We start from the raw sequence: 23,395 nt of genomic DNA on the forward strand, positions 1-23,395 counted from the left end.
AGGTTGTGGTGTTTGAGCCCTCACTTCCCTCCGGAACCCCCAGGAACCTGATGTTGCCCCGTCTGGCCTGACCTTCAGCCTCCTCTGCCCTTTCTTCGAGAGCGTTTACTTTCCGTTTCAGATCGGCAACCTCAGACCGTAGTGTTGCGGCTGCCCCGGCCGTTTCTTCTGCTGAGTTCTCAATAATCGTCACCTTTTCCGTCAGGTTGCGTACGTCTTGACGGATGAGTTGAATGTCAGTTTTAAACTCATCTATTTTGGAGTCTATGTGGGTCCTCAATGAAGCAATGGCTTCCAATATTTGAGAGTGATTGTCCGTGACTTCTCCCTCTTTTGTTTGGGTGTTTTTGGCAGCGCCAGGTCTAGCTGAGTGGGAGTTTTCGGCTTGGCGGAAACGAAAGAGTCCATGGTGGCTGCTTTGACTTTATTCCTGGCGGCCATTTTGGAGCGACTCTAGTGTTGTAACTAGGGCTCTGTGTTGGGGTGAAAATTCAAATCCCTTCTGCGGGGGCTTAGGTGAGATTCCCAAGGTTGTTACGGGCTGCAAGTTCAGTGCAGATGGTAGGGGGCGATTAGGAGTGCCTGTCCTTGGGTCCGTGTGGGCACCCAATCCCAATTATAAAGACCCAAAAAAGCTGCTGTTTCTTAGGGGCCGTTGCCTTCCCCCCTATCTTGCGGGCTACTAGTGTTCATGTGGCACTGAGATAGTGGTGGTGATGGGATTAGATTCACCTCTTGTAGGATTGTAAAAGCGACTCACCAGGTGTCCGTGGCCACTAATTTCACAACAGGGGACTGTGGGATGAGTACCTCTCGTGACTGTTGCAGGGTCAGTCTCGGTCTGACTTGCAGCGCTGCATCCTCTGTAGCTTTGGTGTTCCCAATGATGTCCGGGTCGCCAAAGATTCGGAGGGAGGTGTGCCGCAGGGTCTACTCCCCCATGGTCTCGCCGCCGAGTTGGCCGCAGCGCCGGAGTCGGGTGTGGGTCCAGGGACCGTGTGCTCCCTCGTCGGGCTGTTCGCGGCGCTGGTGGCGTCCGCGTATCACGGGCTGGGGATGATTCAGAGGCTCCGCTGGATCAGTGGTCGCGGAGTGAAGGGGCCGCCTGACGACGGCTCCGGAGTCTGGCGTGAGCTTTGGGCTGCCGCCGCATGGGAGGACGCTCCCTGATGCAGGTTCCTCCGTTCTTGACTCACTGCCGCCCACCCGGCCAGTGACCGCCGTCGGAGGTGCTTCTCCGTAGCTTCGCTACATGGCGCGCGGCGCCATCTTGAGTTCTTGTGAGGCGGGGGGGAGTGCAGTTCGGGGCCGCTGGTATCGTCACAGGGGTCCGTTTCCCTGATTGAGCAAGCAGGGCTTGTCGGGATCCGCTTCCTCCACCTCCGTGGTCCTTTATTTTTGTTGCAGCTTCGCTTGAGCCGGGATAAAGGATCTGGAAACAGCGTCTCGGCCGGAGCTCGGCGGATCAGCCTCGGAACGCCATCGGCTCCAGGCCACGCCCCCTCCACTCACATTCCATGACACAATTCTCAGGCTAGAAAGCAAGGGCTGGTTCAGGCCCTGTCTAAGCCCTGCCAAAGGTCTTAAGAGTAGACTCGAGCCACGACCAGTCCTGCCCATTCTGCATAATACCAGATGATAGAGGTGCCGGCAGAGGACCATCAGAGGCTTGATCATTCGTAGTTGGTACTGCTCCTCCCATCAACTTCGGCCCCTGTGGATCTGGTACCAAGAACAACTTGGCCACCTCTGGTGAATTAAAAGTTACCAAATCGTATCCCAGGGTTTGTAAGCCAGCCCTCTGGTCCCAAACCATATTTGCTACCATCACTGAGTGAAAATAACACACCATCCGGTGGTTGTTTTGTAATTGGAAAGTGATAAAATCTATGTAATCAGATGTGAGTGATCGCAATTGTGGAATTTCCCTAAAAATTTGATTTGAAGGAGCTTTTACCTGTTAATACGAATGTTCTCCGCAGAAAGACGAACCAAATACCAACCCACAATCTTATTATCCCCTTGTACTTTACTCTCACACACCCCAACGTTCTCAGGTACCCCTGATACAGCTGGTTCTAACTACACAGCAGTTAAATCTATTTTTGTAATTCTCATAGGAGGACCATCTACAGACTTTTTAACTTTAGTTTTGTTACCAGGCAGTAAAAAAGATGTCATCTTGGACTGTTTGTTCTTTGGTCAGCCTTGCACCAGGGCCCTAGAAACCGTAGGGGTAAACTCGGGTACAGAGCCCCTCGACCCCACCAGTAAGCCAGGGCATAGGTCAGTGCCCATGTCCCGCATACTGGAAGGTCCCTTGGGGGACAACACCCTTTTTTCACCCCTAGTGATAGGGGATACCTGGGTCTTCTTATTAGCCACCTCATCAGCCCCAGAGACAGCCTCTGAACCCGTTCATTAATCCCTTTCACTCCCAAGTGCACCACACCCCCATCAGGCTGCCAGTTAAGATATATAGTTTCTTCCTCAACCGGCAAACCTCAGAGCCATTTTAGCAAGGAATGTCCCCCGTTCAATCTGGGTGCTGGCATATTTTTAGATTTCCTTTTCTTATTCTGACAATCCTTCTTCCTCTTAGTGGTTTGTCTACTGATAGTGAGCCCATCACACTCACCCAATAGTTCAGGCTCACTAACATTACAAACTCTCAGGATTCAATGGGGGATATAAGTGAGGGGACATACTTAGATGTTCAATACATTCCACTAAGGATGAGGAGTGAGTATTCAGGGTTTGACTGATCGCCATTAGGTCCTGATTAGCTTAAGGCCCTTGACCTGGCTTAAATTTAAATCATGTGGCGTCACGGTAGCTCCTTGAACCATAGGGGCAATGTCCTTTGCTGCCTCACGTGCAAATCCGTAATCTTCATTATTGGATTAGATACATTGACCCCATATGCAATTTGCTCCAAACTCCCTGGACCTAATAGAGCAAGCATTCTTGAGAAATTATCCTGCATCGCATTCAACTTGTTTGCGTTCTCAACAACATCATCTTTTATATTATCATATAAACAAAGGATTGACTCACAGACCAGATGCAGAGCTCATATAGAGGCCGGTCCCAAAGAATCAACTTTAGGCAGGATTTCCGACTGCATCCTCAGATGTATGTTCTTGGGAGTAAAAAAATGTTTGTCTGGAAAGTTCAACCTAGTAGGGACCTCTTCATCTCCCCCTGTCAACACCAATGGATTAGAGAGCTTGTCTCCCAACCGGGTTGCAGCTGATTTGATATTATTGGTGACATCCATTGCATTACACAGTCTAATAAAAGGACTCATCCAAAATTACGAAGCCATCCAGGGGAAAAGAACCAGCCATAGGGTCCACCCTCAAATGAACTTAGGTGGTATCCTGCAGGTCTACCAACTCAGTTATGACCGTGAACTGATCCTCTTGACGGGACAATACAACATGCTTTGTATGGTTTCAGTGTTCAAGACCTGCGCATATGTGACAACTCGCACTGGCACGGCAAAAGCCCCCCCCCCCCGTAGACCAACCTCCTGATCATGAAAACCATTAATCGACTGAGTAACCCCCAAGCCGGGGTCTATGGTCAAAGCCTCTGAGTCAAACATCCCCTTATTTTGGAGAGACGGAGCCTACTGTAAGTTTGTCTTATTACATCTCATTGAATTGATCAGTGCATGGCTTAGTGTAGCGGGATCCAAAATCTGTGCCTTGCCATGCAGTTCAGCCAGCATATTTTGCAGGGCCAGTAAGGAGCACAAAGCAGCAACTTCCTTGACGTAATTCAATAATTTGTTTGAAAAGGGATATCAAAGGCCAATGGCCCACAGTCTCTGCCATCCTTAGTAACCAAAAACCAAGCCATGAAGTCAAAGCAGTAAATTCCTTACCCTACAAGGACGTAGTTGCTTCGACGTAGAAGGAGATCAAAGGCCAATGGCCCACAGTCTCTCCAGTCATGGTTCACAAAAGTACAGGATCCAAACAATAGCAAGACCACCTCTTCCTCCACAACGAGCGAAATTAGTTGCCGGTGCACCTCGGGCAACTTCCGCCCACCTCCAAACACTTGCGCACACATCGCTGGGGGGAGGGATTTTAAAGCCTGCTTCCTTAAAGCCATAGAGATGAAATTAGCAGCTGCAAAGAAAAGACGTCCACCAGCTACAAAATGGTCCAGCAAGTGATTAGCTGGCCACCTCCATCCTACACTTCAGGAAGGACCTGAAGAATCCAACTTATTAAAGAACATCTTTACACTCCCTGATCGCTATACTCAACCCTATGTCTCCCACTCCAAGGAATTCAACTGTTCCCTCAATCCATCCCAGCTCCGATTCTATTCCCTGAACCTTTCTTATAACCCGCTGGGTGCGCCACTGTGTGCAGCACTCGTCTGCTTCCATGCTAAGTTTGTCCTATATAAGTCCCATACATACATATCCAACTACCAAACTTTGCTTTTATTTGTGGTTGCGGGTCATGCACATGCTATAATCCTTTACCAAAAACTGTTTTCCTTTCACGTTAGCCCTTTATTAGCTCTCTTGAAGTTGCTCGGAGCACAGTGTGTGCATTAATACCCAGAGGTTACTAAGCGCGGACCCGGGGATCGAACCTGTGTTGTTTCGTGTCGTCTTGCTTCCAAGGCAAGTAAGTTGCCCCTGAGTTATCCTTCCGGTACATGAAAGGACAGCTATTAACCCAATCCGGGCCTATCTATCTAAGTTTCCATGCCCCCGTTTTTGGGATCTATTTATGCAACTATGCCTAAATCTATTGCCTACTAGAGATGTGTTAAGTGTTCAGAGGCAAAAAGGGAAGACTGAAATGGATTGTAGATTTTGTAAAAAGGGAGATTTGATTGAACCATCGAAACATTTAGTTGTAGAATGTAATGGATTAACATCTCTAAGAATCCGATACCTAGGCGACATTGGCAAACATTTTCAAATCTTGTCGTCGGAAGATTGGTGGAGTATGTTTATAATTGGGGAAAGCCCAGACAGGATTGGATAAATACACAAGAAGTGTATATCATACCATTCCAAATTTAATGATAATCTATATGTACTCATTTTGTCTTCTGTATTTATCCAATCCTGTCTGAACAGTTTTTTTCTTGATCTTCTCAGGATTTGTTATTAATATGTCCATAGACAAATCTAAGCTAGTTAACCAATGTATGTGCATCAATTTCCAAGCATCTAGAAGCCATTTGTTTCTCTGATTATCCCAATTTCTTAGGATGTCAAATAGAGGGAGATTATCTAGCATAACACACTTATGCAACAAAGTCAAAGATTTCCATAAAATGATTGAATGAAGTGATTGCAAGCCTAGCTCACACCTAGCCATTGCCATCAGTGAACTATTAGGAAGATGGAGTGCCCTTCTCCAGCAATAACCCTTAAGACGTTCCCAAGATTGCCACGGCAAGTTCAGGGCCACTTCAGCTGCATAGGTCAAGATCGAGGTCAAGATCGAGGTCACCTTTTGTTTCTAAAACGTTACAATCTTGCACATTGTAAATGTACCATACTTCTTGTGTAACACTGAGGCTTGGGTCGCCAGATTTTTACATTTGGATCTCAAGGCCAACACCCATCCTTTCTCATTTATATTACAATTGATGGGGACACCCAAGTAAATGAACAAGTCAACCTGATCCAATTTTTCCTTGCCCACATATCATTTAAACCTTACTTTTTGCTTAGTAAAACAAGAAGGGGCGAGGCGCGCACTCCAGTTCCTGGCCAATATATTACCTGAAAAGGGGAGTCTTTTCCTGGTCACCTGAATTGTTAAAATGGTTTTACTACAGCTACCACAATTCTTAGAGACTGCAACAGCAATTATATTGGATTCACCTGAACAGAAAGGCAACTCAGCCTCCCTGATGAGTGTTGGTGACACGAAAGCACTAGGAGGAGAACAGCAGTGCAAGAAGGGAATCAACCCTGTGAACAATTGGGCAGCAATTAGGATTTAACCCTGTGAATGAACTGGACACTTTGGGATTCAACCCAGTAACCTTTTTTTTCTCAGTTAATATATTGGCCAGGAACTGGAGTGCGCGCCTTGCCCCTTCTTTTTTGTCCTTTGTGGAGATCCGGACTCCAGAGGCTGCAGCACCGGGGTCATTATGCCCTACATTGGAGAGCCATAATTATGGTTTTCCCCCTCCCCCTGCTAAGGGTAAGCTGTTTTTTTGGAGGGGAGTGTTTTCCTGGTCACCTGAATTGTTAAAATGTTTTGACTACAGCTACCACAATTTTTAGAGACTGCAACAGCAATTATATTGGATTCACCTGAACAGAAAGGCAACTCAGCCTCCGTGATGAGTGTTGGTGACACGAAAGCGCTAGGAGGAGAACAGCAGTGCAAGAAGGGAATCAACCCTGTGAACAATTGGGCAGCAATTGGGCTTTAACCCTGTGAATAAACTGGATACTTTGGGATTCAACCCAGTAACCCTTTTTTTCATTTTTTTTTCAGGTAATATATTGGCCAGGAACTGGAGTGCGCGCCTCGCCCCTTCTTTTTTTTTTTACCATTTACTTTTCGCTCACTCTGTGATGTACTTAGTTTTATTTTTTACATTAATTTGAAGGTCATTCTTTTTAATGTACATTTCAAGATGGTTTAATCTCCGCTGTAGTCCTATTGATGTTTGGTCAATCATGACCAAGTCATCTGCATTTGGATCCACGGAACAGGGCATTCATATATTTTAGGAGGAAAGGCTTTAACCCCCTTCTGGATATCACCCCTGTCCGACAAGTACAAATTAAACATTGCAGGTGCCAGGGGGAAGCCCTGTTTCACACCCTGAAAGGTATGGATTTCTTTTGAGAAAGCACCGTCCCTAGAAACTCTCACTTGAATCAAGGTTGATGTATATAATGCCTTTTATTCCCCATTGTTAACTTCTACAAGGCCAAAGTCGTCACGACAATAATCTACGGCGTAGAAGCAATGCCTGCATTGCCGCCAAACCTATGGATAAAACTTGAAGGCTGCTTTTGGCGAAAAGTCTTAAACTTGAAAAAATCTACTCCCACGGTGGCAATAAGGAGAGAATTAAGCCTAAACTCAATGAAAGTTCTTGTGGAACGAAACACCATGATGGTATTCAGGAAGGTAATAGATCCATCCGCAAAACCCATACTGAAAATCATTAAAAAAGAAATGGAGAAAGAAGAAAAAGGGATGTTACTTACCTGGAGGTCTCGTAACCGCCTGTAACTTGAAAAAATTGGAAGGACGAAGAGGAACTGATATTAAATCCCACAAAGATAAATGCAAACCTATTAGAAATGGACTGGATTAAGACAGGTGACTTAGCAAATGAGTGCAAACTGCTTGAAGATCTCCCACGGAACCCCGAAAAACTAAACGAGGCGGTACCATATTTAGTAAAATGCCTTGATCAACGAACTCGGCAAGCTTTCATACGGATCAGATTGAATCTGGTGAATATAAACGAAATCTTAGCTATAAGAGGGAAAGCTATATCAAACAAATGCAGATTCTGCACTCCCTCCACCAAAGTGGAGACGAGAAGGCACCTACTACTCGAATGTTTGGGCTTGGAGAAGATAAGATACACCTGGCTTAGGCCACTTCTTCAAGGACCTCTGTGCTTACAGCGAGGACGACTGGTGGGCACGTCTATTGAGTGGGGAAAAGACCTGTTGGGTTATAGCCGTAGTGGGCTTCTTTGGCCAACTTGGTTTGGACGAGCAAACTAGGCGGGTCTCGGAGAATTCACGAGAAACAATATGAACAATTTAGCTACCCAGAAACCTTGATCTCTCTCTGTTGGAGGATGGACTGTCATAACTTTCTTCTGGTCTTTCCCCTTTTTCTTCTTTTCTTCTCCTTTTTTTCTGCACTTCGTCTTCTTTTGTAAAAATTGTTTTGTACAATGAAATGTTTTTTTTAAATAATGCCTTTTATAGCCTCGACTAAATCGGAGCGACACTTCCAAGTTAGTAACTTCTCCCAAAGTCTCTCCCTGCTGACAAGTCAAGTAGGTTTTGGTTTAAGACTTGATCGCTCTCAATTTTAACAGGTTCCGCAGGAAGAGGATGAGATTTGTACCAACTCCTTTAACAAAACCTGACTGTCTTGTATCCAAGCATCTGGATTCGGTCGCCCAGGTCATCAAGTGACGTAGTAGGACTGCTGCAAAGATCTTTCCCAGAATGTCCAACAGGGCGATTGGACGATAGTTTCTAGGATCTTCTCTATCGCCCTTCTTGAATAGTGGCATGATCAAAAAGCAGTCTTCCATGAAATGGGAACCTCCCTTGCCACTAGTATCTGGTTAAATAATAAAACACAAAAGTCTTCCCACGAGTCAGGATTTTGCTTCAGGATACTGTTTGAAAGGCCATCAGATCCAGAGTTTGCGAAGAGTTTAGTTTCTTTATTAATGACTCAATATCATCTTCTCTCAAACAAATTGACCAATTCCCTTGGGATTTGGCCAACTTCTAAGGTTCCCCTAAATCACTGCCGTGCAAAAAGGGCTGTAAAGTGAGAGGTCCATCTATCCTCCGAGGTAGAGAGGGATTGGGGTTGAAAGACCGAATTAGAAATGTTCGAGGGAGAAAAGACCGAAGATAATTTTTTTCGAAATAATCTTCGGTCTTTTCTCCCCTGAACATTACTGACTTGGCCCACACACCTACCCACACCCCATTCCGACTGGCTGTGTCCCTGTGACGCCTGTTCCCTTTCACTTCCATGATCGGGAACTAGTGCCGCAGGGTCTTTTCCCTTTTTAAACATATATTTATTTTTTCGGGACAGCTGCGGGGGTGTCCCCCTCAACCCCTGCTCACAATATAGTGAGCAAGGGTGCGGGGGACACCAATGCAGCCCCTTTTATTTCTTTTACTATTACTAATATTTTGCCGCCCCCGCATAGGCGTGCTTTGAATATTCATAATGGCCTTTACATTTCAGAGCCCTGAGAACTTAAAACGAAATTCACCGCAATTATGAATATTCCATCGCCCGCTGATGCGGCGGGCGGCAGAATATCAGTCGTTGTCGGTAGTTTCCTTTTAAGTTTCTAGGGCTTCCCTGGCACGGGGGAACCCTGGAAACTTAAAAAGAAAGTAACTGCAATTATTAATATTCTGCCGCCCGGTGCAATCGGCGGGCGGCGTAGTGATAATAATTGCAGTTACTTTCTTTTTAAGTTTCCAGGGTTTCCCCGGGCCGGGGGGGGCCTGGAAACTTAAAAAGAAAGTAACTGCAATTATCAATACAACACTGGCGGGCTTTAGCCTGCCAGTATTCTCTGCTCTCCGGCAGTAATAAGTGAAAGCTCCCAGTAGGGGGCTTTTGCTTGATTATTGCCTCAAGAGCAGAGGGAGGCTCATTCATTTCACAAAATGGATTCCCGGATAGTACACACTTTAATGCTCATTTGCCGAAACTTTTACAAAGGAATAACAAAATGTTTTATGTAAATTTGTTATTATGGCCCATCTTTTAAAAGAAAAACATTTTAGAGTACACTACCCCTTTAATACTATGCTTTCGTTCAGCTGCCCTTGCTTATGTGTTACACCAGACCTTTCTTCCATTGGGTTAGTCTGGTTGTCCACTAATATCGCTAAACCCAAAGATTCCACCACTGCTTACCCTTTTATTGTTCCGTTGGGCAAGAGCAGTGACCAGATTTGTATTTTTAAGTTTTGAGACTCTGTCTTGGACACTTGTAATAGGTCCGCCCGCTCAATATTTTCTATGGGAGGCACTTTAACCAGTTTACCCTTCTCATGTAGAGATCTCAACCACTTCATAGCTTCTAAAATAGAGGCCATCATGATGTTTTTATCTGCCTCTCGCCAGATCGTAGAGCCTTCCTAGCCATTGTGCAGATAATTCGGCTTCTCTAACCAGCCGGATTTGTATTGATTCCTAAAATATTATCTTTGAATGAGTCATAGCCAATAAGGTTGCTTGATCTTTTACTGTCTCATTCATGGTTTCAAACAGTCTTGTAAAAGGATTTAGTGCAACGGTCAACGCTGACATTATTTCTACCTTAACGTCCCACTGTGTACCTGGGGGCTGAAGCCTGGGGGCTTGCAACATTCCATACTGACCTTTATATGGGGAGGCACTAGGGCAAGAACAGGGGGTAGGTGGTTGAGGGGGAGGGAAGGGGGGTTCTGTCGTGCCCGGATATTCTTAATTATTATTTGGCTTCCCAAACTCGTGTGATTACAGAATGAATGCAGAGTGAGTCGAACAAGCATTGGTTGTTCATTGAACAGGCTCTAGTGGGCCAGCATCTGTGGAAACAACTATAGTCAGACAGGCATCAGAGGGCGACAGGAGTTTATTTAAATGTACGCTGAAGAGGGGGGCGGTGGAGGCTTGGAACTTGCTAGAGGGGCAAGGGGAAGCTGGTGACGTTCCCATCACCCTGCACGCCACTGCATGGTAATGGGGACTTCACACCCGCACTAAGAGATAATGGGTTTGGAGAGTGGGACAGGGCGAGGTGCAGGAGGAAGTTGGGAGACTTGGTGGAGAATGGCAACATAAAGGCATTTAAGCAATGCAAATGAGATTTCGGCTTGAAGGAGAGGGACAGATTCAGATACCAACAGGTTAGACACTGGGTGCTTTCGCCCAAAATAAAGACAGACGCGACAAGACCACTCACTCCTCTAGAGAAATTGCTGCAGGGAGCAGAGAGTATAAAGGGGTTAACAGGAGGGATAGATCAGTGTATCCTGGGAGCACAGGGTGACTGTGAGTGGCCTTCCAAGCGGAAATGGGAGGAAGAGCTAGGGAGGGGTATCTCGGTCGAGGAATGGGGCTATGCCTATAGAGCCACGTGGAAAGGGTGTATTTGCACACAACACATAGAGACCCAGGTTAAAACTCTGCCTAAGGTGATATTGCACACAAGACAGGATGCATAGGTTTCGACTTATGTTTAAGACGGTGCAGAAAAGAGGGTATGCTGACGCATGTAATGGGGAACTGTCCAAAGTTGGAACACTTATGGAAGACCATATAGGAGGTGATACTCGAGGTGGTGGGCAGAAGGTATAAACTTAGCCCATCCTTTATACTTTTGGGTCTTCCGAAGGAATGGGGATTGGATGGGCATGGAGAATCAGGTACAACTAATCAGACGCATTGGCTTGGCAGCTAAACTGACAATATGGGGCAAGGAAGAAGCCCCGTCTGTGGGTCAATGGCTATTCAAGTTGTGGGGCATTGCAGCTATGGAGAAGTTAACTGCTCAAATTGGGTGCAGCCAAGCGAGATTTGAGACTATGTGGAGTCCACGAATTCAGCACTTGAGTTCTGGAAACCTGAATTGTTTTAAACCTAGGTCCTTGAGAGTGATCTTTCAACCAAGTGGGTGAACAATGTATTAAGGTGATTTGAACAGGATTCTGATTCTCAGTTAAATTGGCTGGACTGCCGGACTGGTGTGGGGCGGAACCCAGGGGGAAAAGTGTATGTTATCACTTAAATAAAGATACTTTTAAAAAAACACAAGTTGCCTCCCTCCCAACTTCTGAAAATTGTGACCCACCCATTGCTACACGTGCTCTTGATGCAGACGCATGACTGAGAGGAGATCGGGAGAGCGAGGAAACACAGCGAAGCAACCACGCTGTGGAGAAAAGGATGTACATGTAAACGACATGGTGAATCAGAACCATTTCTGTACGTGCTGTTACAGTGACAGCTGCTTGCAAAACCCATGCACGAGCCGCTTTGTAAACACGAAGGACTTTTATAAGAGAGAGCAACACTCCTTTTGAAGCTGACTTTGCGATTACCCCTGCTACTACTTATAAGTTGGCAGCGAGGTTGGAACTTCACAGTAAAAGAAGTCACCCTAATTGAGCTACCGTCACTCCTTTGCATCAAGTTCCACAGAATGTATATGGAATTTCTCTAGCAATTGACATGCTAATTGATGTTTGTTTACTCACCCCCTGAAGAATTTCCTGTTACTTACCCTTTCTAAGGTTAATGGGAATGAAACATGTCGGGCTAATGCTTTTGTGAGAATGTTGTCACAAGTATAATAAGGCACTAATAGCTGCTGCGTACTTAGAACTACTGATAGTGTCTCAGTATTTAAAAAAAGAGATTCCAGATTAGACATCAGATGTATGTTTTACCTTAGATGCTAATGTTATATTTCTTTAATGTCATGTGTTTTTGTTCGGTATACAATTGTTTGTTTTGTCTTGTAATTCTGACAGCAACCACAGAGAGTAACACTTTGTTTGTAGAAATTGGTTTTCTGGTTTCTTATTTATTCATGGTGTAGGTTTCCATTTCACAAGTATACAGAATCTTCTGTGTCCTACCTTAGGACTGTCTTCCAAAATAAATTTTCTACTGATTTTGTTCTTCCACTTGTTGTCCAGCACATTAGGATTTGTGATGGTTGATATTCTGTCTGCAATAATAAAATAAAAAGAGATATATATATTTTTTCAATCACGATTGTGAGTGTTATTTGTTGCTATCGAGGAGGTTAGCTCATAATGTCTCCCCATAGATGAGTTCAGATCTTTAAGGGAGAGCCTCTGAGAGGAGTTAAGACCCTTTGTTTGTAAATTAAACATTTCGTATTGGGCACTGTCTTAAGCCTCTGTTTCCAAAACAAACCCTAGTCCTCTGTACGTTTTATAGTGTCCCTATATGCCACAATGAGGTTATTCAAAACATGTTTCCAATCTAACCCTCTGTCGAATGCAAACTGCATTTTTTCTTAGGCGTTTGACTCGAATATTAATTAATATTCCGCTGCCCGGCACAATCAGCGGGTGGCGTAGTTTCATAATTGCAGTTACTTTCTTTTTAAGTTTCCATGGTTCCCACGGGCCGGTGGAGCCCTGGAAACTCAAATAGAAAGTAACTGCAATTATCAATATAACGCTGGTGGGCTTTAGCCTGCCAGCATTCTCTGCTCTCCGCTCCGGCAGTAATGAGCAAAAGCTCCCAGTAGCAGGCTTTTGCTTGATTATTGCCTCAAGAGCAGCGGGAGGCTAATTCATTTCACAAACTGGATGCCCCCATAGTACACACTCTAAGGCTCATTTGCAGCAAATTTACATAGGAACTTAAAAAAAAAAATCATGGATATTTTTTATTATGGTCCATCTTTTAAACAAATAACATTTTTGAGTGCACTACCCCTTTAATACTATGCATTCGTTCAGCTACCCTTGCTTGTGTGTTACACCAGACCTTTCTTCCACTGGGTCAGTCTGGTTGTCCACTAACAACTCTAAACCCAAAGATTCCACCACTAGTTGCACTTGAATACTATTGTTCCATTGGGCAAGAAAAGTGACCAATGTTCCCTCTAATTATTTGTCTCTAACTGCGGAAATGATTTTTCTTTGTGCGCACATTATTTTCCCTGTGTGCAAATGAATAACGATGTAAGCCACTTTTTTGAGCATGCTTAGTTAGTGAAATACCATCTCTGAAGAGTTTGGAAGGCAATTTCCCCTTCCCAACCACTGCAATGCTTTACAAATCAGTGTAAAAGGAGCATCTAGCAACTCTTTTTCTGAAAATGTAGTCTAAATAAAAAATATTTTATGTGATTATAAGGAGAGCTCATCAACCTGTCCAAGACTTCAAGCAATGCCATAGTACCTAACAAAATTACTCCTGCGCAGAGAGAAAAATGTTTAAGCACAAAAAAAGCTTTGCATGCTCAGGATAAACAATAGGTTTAGCCGTGGCTATTCATTTTTCAGCACTGCTCCGTAACAATGCAGAAAGTGCTTAATGTCATTGGGAAACAACTCATCTTTATGACAAAAACCAAGTATCGCTAATCACTGATGTGGCTGTCAAAAATTCAGAAATGATGCAATGTTTGCAAATTGAATAATTGTAACTGAAAGGAATGTGTCAGAAAACATGCCAATAAGAGTTAATGTGCAACTTTAATGGAGAAATTCAAGGGCCAGGAGAAAAAATGCCTCTCATAATTTGTGTAAGGACAATAATTGCATCAGAATAACTGCACCACAGAATATGATGATCAGAATTCCTGGGCCTCTGCTCACTATCCACATTATGTTGGTCTGTGAGTTGTGACAACATTTACTCAAAACCGGCCTTACAGCTATGAGGGATATACACCATCCATTTTACCCCCTAAAAACAGGGCAATGTGCCCAACAAAAACAGGAAGCCATGAACATATAGGAATCTACCCCTGCTTCTACCCACAAAGTTCCACTGATATCTTTTCGAATCAATGACCAGTAGAGCAGTGGCATTGGTAGAAACTCATAATATTACTGCTGATCTCAAGAGGAATTTTAAGGGGAAAGAACATATTTTAATAAGCATGAAATATCCCTACTAGCAGAGCCAACTACTTTCTTACTCTCTGAAAAATCTTTTGATTCCAAGTGCGGAGTAAAATCGTATACAAACCCTTCTTGTAACCCCTCGGGTAACTTAGGGTGATCAACCCCAAGTTCATTGCAAAAATACAGAAAAGGTAGCAGGCTCCCCTCTCTAGAAAGAACATAGCATGATAACCTGTTCTGTGTTTTTTCCCCCACTTTGAGTTTGCAGCCATCGCTTTTTGCTGACTGTACTTTTCACAACGGAGGAATACCCATTTGCATATCAGTCTTTGTCCCGCCCACAGGTTATCATGCCATGTTCTTTCTAGAGAGGGGCGCCTGCTACCTTTTCTGTATTCCAGTTTGTATAGTAGGGCAATGTAAATAGGTTAGACCAGAATATCAAGAATAGTTAGTCGAATTTATTTTCATTTTGAGAGAAAGCAAATATTACGTAGCTGCCGTGGCTTGTCCCTTATTATCTCTTTTTGAATAGGTGGGAAGTGTCTGTGTGCGCGGCTAAAATTCTTCTGAGTGGCACCCAGAAGGAAGATGGGCAAGCGCACATGCGCACAGCTTAGAGGGAACATTGGTGACCACCTTTGGATTTTTTCTGTAGCTGAGCAGTCGCAGCTCATGAGAGGTGATGCTCACATGATTTTCTAATGGTCCGAAAGACCCAACCCATTTCGTGAGGGATCGGATGATAAAGATGAGGAGGTTTGCGTATCTTGCAAGTGTCCCTCCGAATGTAGAGGAACTTCCAGTTGAGGGTCATTGTAAGAGGGATTCTGAAGAGTCCTTGCTTCTCACTCTACTGGAACTATCAAGGCACCCCCTTTTGACATACATTCTATTATGGGCAAAGGGCCACGGTTTAAAGGACAGTCAACCTTGCCTTGATTAATCGGGATTGAACGATTTCCATTGGTCGAATCACTCGGTCTCTTTTGTCATTCTATTGTAGTTTTTATTTCGTCTGTTTCACGCGATAACAGCTATGCCAAGAATGCTGCCCCTCCAGAGAATTTGTCCCTAAGTCATATTCAAAAGCAGTGCTCGTCCGATTTACAGCCTGATTCATTGAATTATTTGCGTGAAAAACGCCGATATCTGTGCCTTTCTGCCCGAAAATCCCTGTTTGAAGTATGGGGATTTTTGGGCTAAAAGGTGCGCAAATCGGCGTTTTTCACGCAATTAATTCCATGAATCAGACAGTCTAGGCTTGTTCTGTCTTATTTAATTGCTCATAAACAGGCGATTCTGGCCGGGCAAACATGTCTTCCAAGAAGGGACAGTCCACATACAAGTTGAAGGTTTCATTTAATATAATAACATTGGGATTGTGTTGTCTCGATTTAGTTGCATTGCGCTTATCCAGTTTCATTGATCTCACTGAATTAAACACCACCCCCTTGTCAATGCACACACTGGTCAAGTGCACAGCTTTCCCCATGGGCTCCATGGTTTCTGTGATTTCCGTAATTGCCGTTGATGTTAAAGTACTTGCACACCCTTCCACTTCCCGCTCAGATAATTCAATTCTTTCTGTCATTAACAGGACTCTATGAGGGAGTGATCTATACATGTCTAAAGCATTGTCTGTATCACAATCGCAGGCGGAGGGCGTGCTCACCGCAGGCAGGCTTGGAGAAACTGATAGTAAAGCTGTTTCCTCCCGAAGCTTCACATGACGACGAGTACAGGGTCCGCTCAACGTCATTAATTCCACAACGTTAATGGTGTTCAAGTGCTGTCCAAGCTCTGTTAAAGCTCCTGTTACCAATTCACGCGCAAGCGATGAAAACACTCAACATTGTTGACAGATTGTCGAGACCTGTCTCGCCTTCTCAGACTGCAATGACTGCCCAACTCTGCCTTTCACCCTTCACACTTTAATTCCAAAACAGGCATTGTGAAAACCAACAGTTATGGATTGTGTTCAAGTACAACATAGGTATTTGCCTTTCAATTGCCTAATGACCTGTTCTTAAACTAGCAATGGCTGTCAAATGGTGAGAGTACCTGTGCCCATTATAGAAGTGCCTGGCAAACAGCTATCTAGTGCCCATTAAAGAGCCAAAACTGTTGGTTTTGTCAATTCTCGTTTTTTAACAGAAATTAATTTCAAGTAAAAGTTGCAAAGGGACCCATATTGCTTATTAATCATGCGGCTAAAGAGATTACACCGGAATTGATTAAGCCATTATCTTTTCAAACGCTGCTTAAAAATAACAATAGGAGCTGCATAAAAGCCAATAGTTTGATATTTTACTGAGCAATTGAGCTAGCTCTGAGGTGTGCCTTGTCCGTCTGGTTGGGGATTGGCAGGTAGTGGGTGGGAATGGCAGCAGGTAGTGGGTGGGAATGGCTGCAGGGGATTACCTACGGATGGATGATGGACAATGGATGGATAAAAAGCTAGAGAAAACGCACAGGCTGTGTGCCCTTCCCCAAATTCGATCTCCCATGCCGTATCATGCCCCTATACCAATAGTTTTGGCTTCAAAATTGGCGATACATCACCACCTAATCGCCAAAACTGAAGTGTTGCCTCTACTTCAACAAAAGAGGGTGGGCTGCATTTGCCTGGGGATACCCCCATAGAAATGCAGTCTTCTCGGCCCAAATCGTCTCTGATCGCAAATCTATGATGATTGGTACTAGTGGATCCCTCCACTGAGTTCAGCCAATTGTAATGTAATGTGCCATAGGACAGTGCTTAATACATTATTTAACTCAATGTGTTGGAGGGAACTTTGAAATTAACGACTCATGATACCTAGAATTCTCTATTGATTTTTGTTTTTATTTTTTTATTTATACAGCTTTACACACTCCCTTTCGGCCACCTAAGAGCAATTTGGAGAGGGCTTCCACAAGAAAGTCCAAAGAACTTAAATGAACCATATGAAATGAGACATCTGTAAGCCAGACAGGGCTAGGCATTTTGTGCATCAGGCTTGGTCATCTTTCTTATGTGTGAGGAATTGATTGGTTTCATAGAATGAATTAGGTGGGAAGAACTCACAAAGCCCCTCTACCCCCATGAAAAGACAAGGGAGGGCTGATGTTGGGCGCCTGGACTAGCATCCGGATGGTTTCAGGAAGTTTGCAGATTGAAAGTCCATGGGGCATTATATTATATTTTGTGCATGCATTAGTGTATGTTGCTCACAGTTTTTCTGGCATTCGATGCTGGAACCTGCAGACTAACATGGCATTAGAATGGGACAGCTGCTGATCTCCACCTCCCTTACCTTGACTAGATATTTGGCAGTGGTAGATGAATGCTCAATTCTTTTTTTTTAAAAAAAACTTTCTTTATTATTTTCATATTCCACTTTACACGCCCCTGTATCATCCCCCACCCCATCCACCTTAACCCCAAACACGATCCAGGCAGCACAGTACAATTGGCAGTTACGTGCAAATAAACCATGTTCGCGAGCATTGAGTGGCCCCCAGGTGGGTTTTATCAATTGAAGAAGTCCTTTGGTTCCACAACCTTCACAGTGGTGCTCTATCCCTCCAATGAGGAGTTACGGGTAAACCCCGACCAGTTCACAGACAACCAGGATCCCTCCTTGATCCATGGGCCGCCAATTGTGTTTAGTCCTCCGCAGTGACGATTACCGCCCCCCCGCTCCCGAATCCGAATCTGCTGTGTCGACTGTCATGTAAGATCTGTTGGGACCCCAATAGTCCAGTGGTCTGCTGCAGCTTGACAAGGATGCTGCATATTGCGTTTCTCTTTTCTCACACATATTCATATACCACACAGTCATTCGCTTAAACTCAGAGCTTTACGCCTCCCCAGTTCTTGTCAATTAAAGATCTAGCCACCACTGCCATTTCCATAAACTTCAGCTGAGTTTTGTGTCTGCTCTCAGTCAAGGCCAACAACCACGGTTCCGGAGAGCCTTGCCCTTGAGCGCCCAGTATAGGACACATTGCCTCTCTATTGTAGACCAGAATGTCAGAATTTGGGGACAATCCCATACCATATGGAAGAAATCTGCCGGGTCACAAGGACACCTAATGCCCTTAGAGGACCGGTCAGGGTAGATCCCAGGCAGAGGCACCAGAGAATAATACACTTGATGCCGAAATTTAAAATGAGTTACCCGAAAGCGAGTATTCAAGGACACATTGCGTGTCGTCATACAGATCACCCTCCATTGCCCCTCCGACAATACTCTACCCAGTGTGGTTTCCCATTTTGCCCTAAAACTGCCTAGTTCAGTTGTATGCTGTGATCTAATGCCCCTATAGATAGAGGAAATCAGTTTCCTGGTAGATGGTGGGGCAGTGACATATTGAAGTACAGGGAAGGCAGCAGGAGCGTTTGGATAATTGGTCCACCTAGACTTGATCACCTCTTAGTCAAAAATACAACAGCATTCTCACAGCTGTACATTCCCCCTATGTTTTAGAGCTCCCATTAGATGAACATCCCCTCGTGTATTAAATCCCCCAGCGTGTGAACCCCCATCCTTTTAAAATGGAGCCGAAATATTTCCTCGTGAGTAATCGGGACCCCTCGTACTCTATATATGGCGAACGCCGGGGGAGTCAAGAACCCCTTCGCCCCGGATGTGGTGCAATTTGCTTCCATGCCTTGCAGGTGGATTCCACCGGTTGGATCTCTGCTTTGTCCACCTTGAGTGGGCCCTCCCATAACAACCCCTTTAAATCATTTGGGTATGTAGTCCCCTTTTCAAGCCAAATATGCTAAATCTGTGCAGCTAGGAAATAGATATACAGATCTGGATATTCCAGACTCCCTTTCTCATAGGGTAGGGTTGGAGTGTTGTACGCTAACCTAGCCTGTTTGCCTGCTCAAACGAGTCGGACCAAAAGCTGGTAGGGAGCCAGGTTGGTACTTTATTGAATATATTGAGAAGTTTCGGGAGGATCACCATCTTGGCCAATGATATTCGAGTGGGCTGGCTGATGGGAAGGAGGATCCATGCCTCCACCTTGTGTTTGAGTTTCTCAAGCACTTTCACATAATTCTCCCTGTATAAGTCAGTTGGGGATGGGGTAATCGTAATTCCCAAGTATCGAATTCCCTGAGGGCACCATCTAGAAAGCCTCCCCTATAGCCTATTGTACTCCAAGGGTTAATGGTAGCACCTCTGATTTAGCCCAATTTATCTTCATAACCGAGAGGTCTCCTAACCGGCAAATCTCTTGTACCAGTGGTTGTAAATTTAGCCAAGGGTGTTTTACATATAAATGCTTATCTGCATACAACGAGATTATAGCGACGTGGAAGTACATTTTTACCCCTCCCCCCGTGGGCATGATATTCCCTGAGGTAGCAGGCCGAGGGTCAATCACAAGGGCGATAAAGATAGAAGACAAAGGGCAGCCCTGCCTCGTGCCCCAGTGTTATGAAAGATTTCCCTTTGGTGCAATTTTCCCTCCACTTGTGGACCCCCCAACAGGCCAGTCAAGACTGGGGGTGTTTTGCTTTTTCAGTCTTGTATGGCCAATTGGGGATGCAGGATGGGGACCTGCAGGGCCGAATATGCTAAGGGGGCACTCCTGCGTCCGCCACACATCAGTCTGTGACGGCAAAATAGTGGTGCTCCGACTCCACAGCACATGTTTAGGAACCAGGAAGGTCTTCCTGCTTCCTGTTTGTGTGGTGCGCATGTACCAGAGGGCCATTGTGGGAGGCAATGCTGCCTCATGGCTGGAGTCCGGACAGGGACTCCAGGTAAGAAAAAGTCAGTATGAATGCGCGTTTCTTTCTGTTTGGTACAACACGTGTGAATGCAGTGTATGTTGTATGGGTATGGGTATGGGTGTGCGTGTGAATGAGCTAGTGTGTGTATTGTGTGCATACTGGTCGGCCGAGCCTCTGTGGGGGGAGGGCACTTATTGGTGAAGGCCAGGCAGCATGTACATGTTCTTACCATTACATGGCATTTTTCAATGGCATTTATAATGACAAAGCCAACATGAGTGTTCTTATATGGTCATACTAGCCTACATTGGTGTAGTGAGTGTGGCCTTGCTTTTTAATCACTTCTCTTAGGAAAACATAAGTAGTGTTATGTGCGGAAGCGGGAGGAGGGTTTACTGGTGCATGTATATATTTTCTTACAATGGGCTTAGCATTTTTAGTGGTAATGTGCAACGCCAACATGAGTTTTCTTATGTGGTGGAGGGTGTTATTGGTGCAGGCAGCATTTACATGTTTTCCTATCGCAGCATGACATTATTTTTCCTGGCATTAGGGACAAAGCCAACAGAAGTAGGTTCTTATGTTCGAATACTGGCATATATTGGTGCAGCCAACATGGACATGTAAGTGCTAAACCCTGTGAACATTTTCTTTTACACTGGCAGAATATTGGTATATATTGCGGCCAAAAGCATCATAAAATACGTTGGACAATGCTGCAGGAAATGCTTCTTTGCACTGTTTGTGACTTGGCATTTAGTGGATATTTTTAGAATGTGTCACCCTACAAACATGATTGTAATCTCTGTGGCCATTTACCCAATTTTTCAGTGTGCTGTAAAAAATTCACCATTTTAACCAATTCTTTTTCGAAATGTTCTCTGGTGCTAGAACTCCTCCAGAATCCTGTGTGGCTTTGTTGGGGCTATCTCGTTACACGTGATCGCTCACACATATTCATAGGAAAGGTTTACATCTCACCAATTAAATAATTGACCAGCTACCATTGGTTCGAAGCTCATAGAAAGTTGCAAATGAACTCTCTTGACCTGAGATTAGAAAGACACCGGCACCGGGGTGCTGTTGGCAGTTTCTGCTATTGTCTTAGTAAGTACTGGTGCGGTGTCATCTCTCCGACATGCCCTTCTTCTTGTGTCCTCCTTGGCAGTAACCTCTCTCCACCAAAGACCTTTCTTCCTTTACCCCCTCTTCAAACACTTGCAATGATCAGACACTGTCCCTCCTCCACCTGATGTTTGTCTCTCCTCCAACCTTCTCACTCCACTCTATCCAGTCTCGCCTCCTTTTCTCTCTGCTCTTCCTCCTCTTCTTTACTTCAAATTGCCACCTCCTTTCTCTACCCGACTTTTCCCACCTCAGCATACACTCACATGCCATCCAATGGGGCTCGCCTCTGCCAAATTGTGCTCAGCTATGTCCCTTCAGTGACTGCATGCAGTGATTGGTACTTCGGGTTTGAATTTCTCACTGCTTGTACTGGTTTCCTGCAGTTGTGCACACTGACCAAGCCCTCTGAAGAGCCGCTAGTCTTGTTGCTTGACAGATCTGCTCTGATGTCCCGAGCCAGACCCTTGGCGCTGGATGACTTGATTTTGTTCCTGCTCCGTGAACACCTGCTCTCTTGAGTTTGAGGGTGCACTCGGCATGCTGAACAACTGCCTGGTAACTCCTGAAATTGGGCCAACGCCCCACAGCTGGGTGGTAATCGCTTTATTGCTCCCACACGTGGGGCAGTGTAGGCTGGTCACCCTTTTTGCACTTTGCTTTGCCTGGGCCCATACGTCAGGCTATCTGTATTTCCCTCAAGAACATGCCATAATGCTTAATTTTAGAACACATTCAATGTAATCACAGTAGCAAAATGCTTTAAGTTCTCGGATAGTGGTCAGATTGTTCCCAGTCAGCCCTTATTGCACCTGACCCAGACATACAACGAATACCAGTTAATTTGTATTTAGAGACTGTTTCCTAGAATTCACAAATATTCTATTGAAAAAATAATGTACAAACGTATTCTACAAATATTTAAAGTTCTTGAATGTAAATGTACATAGTTGTTGTGTAGTGCCTTTGGTGTAAATGGGATATATGTCTCACTCCTGTTATGTGACATGTATTTGCAGCCCAGATGTTAAAGATTTTCTTCAGATGGACAATCCAAAGCATTTCTCCGATCCTTCTGAAGATGAAGATGAAAGCAGCAGTCATAAGGTAGTTGTTCTTAGTTGTTTACCTATTAGTTAATCCTTCTTGTGCAAATTCACTTTGACTTTGTTTTTTACTTTAATCGGTGTGATAGTCCTTTGCCTTATTCTTTTTTAAAATTTTATTTAAAACTTTCTTTATTACATATTCACATCGCACAACATCGGTAAACATACAATGTGTCATTGAGGTACATAATCAGACCATTTGTAATGCCTTGTTTCTGTGTGGTGTTGTTCAAAGGGTACTTTTCCCCAGCGCTTCTGGCGACCCGGCAAGCCGGGTAGCGGAACAGTACCAGTCGCCCCGCTCTCCCGCCATTCCCCGCTCAGTATTCAAACCTCCTTTTGGGTGTCCCCTCAGGCACCAGACGCCCCCTGGCACAGCATGTTCACTCTTCTGATGGGGGATCTCGGGACAGCAGATAAGCAGTGAGGGGGCCCCAAATGTCTTTCGGTCTGTTCTGCTGCCCGCATAGGCTCCCATATTCCTTATCAGTGTCACTATGCCATATTAAGTCCGTCAACCACATCTTTATCCACGGGGGGGGGGGTTGGAGGGCAGGGGCTGGTTCATTTCAATGGAATACATTGTCTGGCAATTATCATACAGGTCGTGAGCAGTTTTTGTTGCTGTCTGGGGAGACCCGGGGCCCACCCAAACATGCAGTGTAACAGTTCGCAGGGGATGGTCTGACCCAGAATTGCCGAGCAGCACTCCACCACATCCACCCAGAATGGTCGCAGCCTGGTGAATGCCCACATCATGTGTAAGAAGTCCACCGGGTCGTGGCCGCAGCACTGGCAGCTGGCTGGCCTGCAACCATCGAATCGCAAGATACGGGCTGGGGACATGCACGGTGTAACGTTTTTAATTGGATCAACTGTAGCCACGTATTGAACGCCCCCCATGTGTGTTTTCACACATCCCCGCCCACTGTTTATCAGTAAAGTGAGTCCGGACATCCTACTCCCATTCATTGTTGTCTCCACTTCAAGAGTACTTGCAGTGTATCGCGTTGAATCAGTGTGTATAGTGTGGAGACCACTCCTCTACAGCCCAGTGAACTTCCTATGTATTTC

At 44.9% G+C, this 23,395-nt stretch overlaps 1 protein-coding gene across 4 annotated transcripts in view; it reads left to right on the forward strand.

Moving 5' to 3' along the window:
- Positions 1 to 23,395, forward strand: part of SGK3 (serum/glucocorticoid regulated kinase family member 3) — a 1,805,260-nt gene that overhangs the window by 855,269 nt on the left and 926,596 nt on the right. For all 4 annotated transcript variants that reach the window (XM_069621138.1, XM_069621137.1, XM_069621136.1 and 1 more), the window contains one exon: positions 22,232 to 22,319. In XM_069621138.1, the coding sequence (XP_069477239.1) occupies positions 22,232 to 22,319 (88 nt within the window). The remainder of the gene's footprint in view (positions 1 to 22,231; positions 22,320 to 23,395) is intronic.

This window comes from Ambystoma mexicanum, chromosome 5q (assembly GCF_040938575.1).
Source record: "Ambystoma mexicanum isolate Mex_15411 chromosome 5q, UKY_AmexF1_1, whole genome shotgun sequence".
In the NCBI taxonomy this organism is placed as follows: domain Eukaryota; kingdom Metazoa; phylum Chordata; class Amphibia; order Caudata; family Ambystomatidae; genus Ambystoma; species Ambystoma mexicanum.